We start from the raw sequence: 7706 nt of genomic DNA on the forward strand, positions 1-7706 counted from the left end.
GAAGCACATTTGAGAGTGATTTAAGTCATACCAAGTTTGGATTCAGAACAACACTCCATTTTGGTAAAAATTGAAGTTCTAGAAATGTGATTCGAATCACAATGTGCAAAGACGCCAGTTGCTTATGTGATTTTGATTCGAATAACAGAAGTCCATGATTTGAATCAAACATATTGCAGAAAAGGAGAATTTGCTTCTATCTATGTGATTCAAATCATAACATTCCATGACTCGAATCAGAGAGGTTTAATTCGAATCACTAATATGCTTGACTTGAATAAAAAATAGATAGAAGTTTTTTCCTTTTGGGTATATGGATCTAATTCGAAACAAAAGTTTTGCTAACTTGAATCACATGACTCAAAACATAAAAATGGTTGATTCAAATCATGGGAGAATTTTTTTTATTCTTGGATCTTTATTCAAATCATTTATTCTATTGACTCGACTCATACTTCTTGCTTGTGACTCAAATTAAATAGTATTTTTTTCTCATTTTCGTGCTAGATCTTCGACACATATATAAACCTTTTTTCAAATCCCTTTCACAATGTTCATAATGTTGATTTCCACTTGATGATTTAGAGCTTACACCACACATTTTCTCTCAACTTTCAAAATGGATTTTGAATCTTGTTTTGAATTTTGTAAAAAAAATCTCTTCATCTTCAATTTCTTGCATAATAGTCCCTCTGTTTTTTATTATAAGTCGTTTTGGAAAAAAATTTGTATTTAAATATAAGTCGCTTTACAATTCCAATGAATAATTAATGCTACTTTTCCTATTATATCCTTTAATATTTATTATTCTCTCTCCTTTCAATTATATAAATTTATCTTCCATATGTCATTAATGAAGGATAATTTTGTAAAAACCTTCATAATTTCTCATTTTCATACAACAATTATTATTTTTCTTAAACTGTGTGAAAAGTCTAAAACGACTTATAATAAAAAACGAAGGGAGTATATTGTTATTTGGATTAAGTTTTCATATGAAATATGTTCAGGTCGTGCGAGGAAAATATATGTTATCAATATCTTCTAAAAACTAGGAATTTTTTTTTAAATAACTAAGTTTTTCAAAAAAATTACGCATATAACCAAATTTTCAAAGTAATTACATAAATGACCATTTTCCCTAATTTTAACACATTGTCGCCACTTGCATTGGCGAATTGCAAATTGGGGCGGTTTAAAACCCCGCAAAACATTTTCTATAATTACTTATTTAAAATTTATCATTAATAATTTTAAAAACCCATTTTATGAGATGGTAGTTAGTACTTAGTAGTACCAACCAAATCATATATTATAATTAAAAAAGTTGAATGGATAATAAAACATAAAATAGACATTGGTACTCCTACTATACCTCAGGTACAGTACAAATCATTCATCATGTTGGCTATATACTATATTCATGAGACTTAAAAAGAGCCACCCTTGAACCTTCTTCAACACTCATTCACTCACTCACTCTCCCTTTCACTCCACCATTTCCCTCTCTCACACACAAAAACAAAATGCGCCTCCTTCTATCATTACTCCTCTTCCTCACACTCCACTCCCTTCCCATTTCCACAACACACATCTCCGAACCCCAAACCTTACTCTCCTTCAAATCCTCTTCCATCTCAACCGACCCAACCAACTCCCTTTCCTCATGGACCACAAAAACCACCCACTGCTCCTGGCACGGCGTCCAATGCGGCCAACACCGCCACGTCATATCCATCAACCTCTCTTCCCTCTCCCTCACCGGTGTACTCTCCGACGACATTTCAAATCTCCCTTTCCTCACCAACCTCTCCCTCGCCGATAACAAATTCTCCGGCCCTATTCCTCCTTCTCTCTCGTCACTCTCTTCTCTTCGCTATCTCAACCTCTCCAACAATGTCTTCAACGGTACTTTCCCTTCTCAGCTTTCTACTCTCGCCAATCTTCAGGTTCTTGATCTCTACAACAATAACATGACCGGTTCACTTCCTCTATCGGTTACCCACATGTCGTTTCTCCGTCATTTGCATCTCGGAGGAAACTTTTTCACCGGGAGAATCCCTTCCGAGTACGGTGTTTGGTCTCATCTCGAGTATCTTGCTGTTTCCGGTAATGAGCTTTCCGGACCTATTCCACCGGAGATCGGGAACCTTACTTCACTCCGGGAGCTTTACCTCGGTTATTACAACACCTACGACGGCGGTATCCCGCCGGAGATAGGTAACTTATCGGAGATGGTGAGGCTCGACGCTGCTTACTGTGGTTTAACCGGCGAGGTTCCGGCGGAGTTGGGTAAGCTTCAGAAATTAGATACTTTGTTTCTTCAGGTGAATGCGCTTTCCGGGTCTCTTACTCCGGAGCTAGGGAACTTGAAGAGCTTGAAGTCTATGGATTTGTCGAACAACGGCTTCACCGGTGAAGTTCCGGTGAATTTTTCTGAGCTGAAGAATCTTACTCTTTTGAACTTGTTTAGAAACAAGCTTCATGGAGCGATACCGGAGTTTATCGGAGAGATGCCGGCGCTTGAAGTGTTGCAGATTTGGGAGAATAACTTCACCGGAAGCATTCCTCAGAGTTTGGGGAAAAACGGGAAGCTTACACTTGTTGATGTTTCTTCGAACAAGTTAACGGGTTCTCTTCCACCTTATATGTGTTTTGGGAACAAGCTTCAAACTTTGATAACTTTAGGGAATTTCCTTTTTGGTCCCATTCCAGATTCACTTGGAAAGTGTAAATCTTTAAGCAGAATTCGAATGGGTGAGAATTTTCTCAATGGGTCAATTCCAAAAGGACTTTTTGGTCTTCCAGAGCTTACACAAGTTGAGCTTCAGGATAATCTTTTATCTGGAAACTTTCCTCAACCTGTTTCTATGTCTCCGAATCTTGGTCAGGTTACTCTTTCCAACAACAAGCTTTCTGGACCATTACCACCTTCCATTGGAAACTTCACCAGTGTTCAAAAGCTTCTCCTTGATGGAAACCAGTTTTCAGGTGAAATCCCTTCTGAGATTGGGAAGTTACAACAGCTTTCTAAGATAGATTTTAGTCATAACAGATTCTCGGGTTCGATTGCGCCTGAGATTAGTCACTGTAAGCTTCTAACTTTTGTTGATCTTAGTCGGAACGAGCTTTCCGGTGAGATTCCGAATGAAATAACTAGTATGAGGATATTGAATTACTTGAACCTTTCAAAGAATCATCTTGTTGGGACTATTCCAGGGTCAATTTCCTCAATGCAAAGCTTAACTTCTGTTGATTTTTCGTACAATAATCTAACCGGTTTGGTTCCTGGTACTGGCCAATTTAGTTACTTTAACTACACTTCTTTCCTCGGTAACCCGGGACTTTGTGGGCCTTATTTGGGTCCTTGCAAAGATGGTGTTGTTAATGGTCCTCACCAAGCTCATGTCAAAGGACCACTGTCTTCTACTGTGAAGCTTTTGCTTGTTATTGGGTTGCTTGTGTGTTCCACGGTATTTGCTGTTGCCACAATCTTCAAAGCTCGATCTTTGAAAAAAGCTAGCGAAGCCCGTGCGTGGAAATTAACTGCATTCCAACGTTTGGACTTTACCGTCGACGATGTTCTTGATTCCTTGAAAGAGGATAATATCATAGGAAAAGGAGGTGCTGGCATTGTTTTCAAAGGTTCGATGCCTAATGGTGATCTTGTTGCTGTGAAAAGGTTACCTGCTATGAGTAGAGGCTCTTCACATGATCATGGTTTCAATGCGGAGATTCAAACTTTAGGGAGAATTCGACACAGACACATTGTTAGATTATTGGGTTTCTGTTCAAACCATGAAACAAATCTCCTGGTTTATGAATACATGCCTAATGGAAGTTTGGGTGAAGTTCTTCATGGTAAGAAAGGTGGTCATTTGCATTGGGATACAAGGTATAAAATTGCTGTGGAATCTGCCAAGGGTCTTTGTTATCTGCATCACGATTGTTCACCACTAATCGTTCATCGCGACGTGAAATCGAACAATATCTTACTTGATACAAGTTTTGAAGCCCATGTTGCTGATTTCGGACTTGCTAAGTTCTTGCAAGATTCTGGAACTTCTGAATGCATGTCTGCTATTGCAGGTTCTTATGGATACATAGCTCCAGGTAATTATTTGAAATTAAATATTAATCAATGATTGTTTAGTTTATGATGATTGATTAATGTTGAGAGTTTGATTGCAGAGTATGCATACACATTGAAAGTCGATGAGAAAAGCGACGTATACAGCTTTGGCGTGGTACTCTTAGAGCTAGTAGCAGGAAGAAAACCAGTTGGAGAGTTTGGCGATGGAGTCGACATTGTGCAATGGGTGAGAAAAATGACCGATTCAAACAAAGAAGGTGTTCTAAAAGTTCTCGATCCAAGGCTTCCCTCGGTTCCAATTCACGAGGTGATGCATGTGTTCTACGTCGCCATGCTATGCGTTGAAGAACAAGCGGTTGAAAGACCGACAATGCGCGAAGTTGTTCAAATGCTCACCGAACTTCCGAAGCCATCTCAAAGTTCAAAACATGTTGAAGAAGACTTAACAACAATAACAATCAATGAATCATCCTCTTTGTCATCATCAAACAGTTTAGAGGCTCCAGAGAAAGAACCTAAAGATCTTCTTAGTATATGAAGTGTGCTTTGTTAGTTTGTTTTTATTTCCTTTAAGGTTATGTAGTTTGGGGCTTTGTTTTGTGGGGTGGGGTTTTAATTAATGTTTGGATATTTATTTTGCTAATGGTTTATGTAATTTGTACAGTTGGGTTATTGGTGGGAATGTATTTGCTTATAATTGTCTCTGTCTTTATCTTCATCCCTTAGCTTTTGTTCATTTGAAAAGTTTTGTTTCTTTTTGTGGGTACCAAATGAAAGGGAGAGGGAAAATGACAAGCAATAGCACAAAGGGGTTGTGTATCAAAGTAGGATGGTTTGGGCAAAATCATTTTTTGGGTTCATACAGAGAAGAAAATTTAAGTGGTAGGGTAGATATATATATTATTAGTACTTTCAAAATCAATTATAATATTATACTTTTTAATTAATATTAATACACTACTTCTGATATATTATATTTTACTTTTTAAATGACATTTACTATAAAAAGTATATTATGTTTTTGTTTTCATTCTTTTCATGGTCCCGGTAAATAGACAATTACAAAGGTGCGTCTGATCCACGGTACTACGTTAGAAGGATAGCACAGTCAGAACAAGATAGGTTAAAAAATATAATTTTTTTTTATATGTTTTGTTTTTGATGAAATTTTTATGAATAATCTAAACATTTTTGTTTGAATTTTACAATAATGCGCACATGAAGATATTTATGATCTCTAGATACAGCAATCCAAAGGTTTCTACAAATACTCCAGTTAACTATATTAATTCAAGTTTAGTATTTTTTTCAGAGTTGTCTTTAAAGTAGGCATAAATTCTTTGATATAAATTTTGATGGAATTTGTAAAATTATTTCCTTTTTCACCAATGACCATTGGTACTGTTAATGAACCTTAAAATGAGTAATTTTGCTATATTTAAAACAACAAATTCAAACTATTTATACACAAAATACACATTATTTGATTTTGCTTTTAGTGCACTGTTTTGGTTCTTGTTTGCAATTAGCAGTAAAGATGATTTTCTTTAATTTATTAGTGTCTAACTCAATTTACAATATTATTTTTGTTGGAGTTATTGTAATGGAATTTTTTAAAAAGGAAAAAAATTAGTGGAGTTATATTAATGAAATCTCTATTAAATCAAAGGATAAAAAAGATAAAGCAAATTATATGAAAGAGTTACTTATATAGAAAATTATTAATTCAAATGTTCCTATTTAGATCAACAATTGTTTCTCGGTCAATAATTATGCAATTTGTAAAATAGCATAAGGAGGTTTGAAATCATTTGAAATATTTATATAATTAATTTAATTTTACAAAATAGTATTGGACAGTGATATATGAACTCTTAAATAAAATATTATGTCCATTAAAGAATTTTATTTGGGCATGATAAATTTGTCGGATCAGCGGCGGCCACTTATGCATTCAGTTGAATTAAGGGCCCGTTTGGTGCGCAGGATAAAAGACAGGATAGGATATATGTATCACATCCTATCTCAATCCAGTGTTTGCTGACACAACAAGATAAGATAAGTTAATCCTGAAACTTATCATATCCTGCCTCACTAGTTCAAATTGTTATCCTGAATATGAGCTGAGTTAGAATCTAACAGGACAGGATAAGAAAATGATTTACTAATTTACCCCTATAAAATATAATTAAAAATTAAAATTAAATATGATAAAATATAAATAAAAATTAATTTGATATTAAATTAAAATATTAATAATTAATTTAATAAAATAAAAAATTAGAATATTTAAAAATAAAATAATTATTAAAAATATAAATTCTAAATTTTTTTATCAAATTAAATATATGTTGTTGCAAGGGTAATATATATATATATATATATATATATATATATATATATATATATATATATATATATATATATATATATATATATATATATATATATATATATATAAACACATACACGTACTTTTAATTTATATATCTAATATATACACACACACGAGAATTCATGATCTTTTTCAAGAAAAATTGAAATTATTTACTCAATAGCGTCGATGAATTTTTTTAATTGTAATTTTTTTTACCAATTTATAAATTTTAAAATATTTTACAAAATGATTTTTAAAAAATATAGTTGTTTTACAAGGGTGTATATATATATATATATATATATATATATATATATATATATATATATATATATATATATATATATATATATATATATATTATTTGAAATTATTTACTCAATATTATCAATGAGTTTTTTTTTTATTATTGAAAAATATTATTTTTTTTATGAATTTATTAATTTTAAAATATTTTACAAAATAATTTTAAAAAAATATAGCTATTTTACAAGCGTGTACACATGTGTATATATACTATCTGTTATCCTCTGTCAACCAAACACGTGATAGAATAAGACTTATCATGTCTGTATCATATCATATCCTTATCCTGTTTGATATCCTATCATGTCTCTATCATATCCTGCGCACCAAACGGGCCGTAAAAGTTTTCGAAACATCAAGGATCATAGAGAAAAACAATATCATGTTCAATTTTCTATGACTCTTCAAAATGAACATGATAGAAAAGATTGCACCAGCTATATTATCGAATTATAGATGGATTGGATCAATAATAGTGAAGTATTTCAAAAGAAATTCACAAAGAAATTTGTGTGTTTCGATGTAAAAAAATTGTAATATACTTATATAATGTTTGACATTCCAGAAGAATTACATGGGTGACTCTAACACATCCCAGAAGGATAACTGTATTTTTGAATTATTGTAATTTTCTAGCATTTGGCTATGTTAAAAATTTATTAAATTTGTTAGAGGATAAATTATTTCATAATTAGAATTATAAATCTATATATTTCATCTTATTGATAATGTCTAACATTTCTTTTCTTAATTATTGTCTGAATTTTTGTATGTCATGGTTTAATATTTTTCATGCCAATAATTATAAGAAAATTTGTGTTATATTGTGAAATCTCAAATGTCACGTCCCTCTTATTTAGATATCCTTTTTTTCCCAATAGATATTACATAAAATTTTTGGCTCCTCTAATTGTCATAGTTAAAGATTTA

At 32.6% G+C, this 7706-nt stretch overlaps 1 protein-coding gene across 1 annotated transcript; it reads left to right on the forward strand.

Moving 5' to 3' along the window:
* The first annotated feature begins 1402 nt into the window (after window positions 1-1402).
* On the forward strand, window positions 1403-4805 carry LOC131638627 (leucine-rich repeat receptor-like serine/threonine-protein kinase BAM1). The gene is made up of 2 exons (XM_058909199.1): window positions 1403-4113; window positions 4192-4805. The coding sequence occupies exons 1-2, from the start codon at window positions 1527-1529 to the stop codon at window positions 4629-4631; spliced, it is 3027 nt and encodes a 1008-aa protein (XP_058765182.1). The 5' UTR covers window positions 1403-1526; the 3' UTR covers window positions 4632-4805.
* Window positions 4806-7706: the final 2901 nt, after the last annotated feature.

The sequence above is a fragment of the Vicia villosa genome, linkage group LG1 (genome assembly GCF_029867415.1).
Source record: "Vicia villosa cultivar HV-30 ecotype Madison, WI linkage group LG1, Vvil1.0, whole genome shotgun sequence".
NCBI classification, from domain to species: domain Eukaryota; kingdom Viridiplantae; phylum Streptophyta; class Magnoliopsida; order Fabales; family Fabaceae; genus Vicia; species Vicia villosa.

Excerpts from the sequence above, each read along its gene's own strand:
- LOC131638627 (XM_058909199.1), top strand. The coding sequence starts at position 1,527 with ATGCGCCTCCTTCTATCATTACTCCTCTTCCTCACACTCCACTCCCTT. Across the intron at positions 4,114-4,191 it reads TTATGGATACATAGCTCCAG|AGTATGCATACACATTGAAA; the intron begins GTAATTATTTGA and ends GTTTGATTGCAG.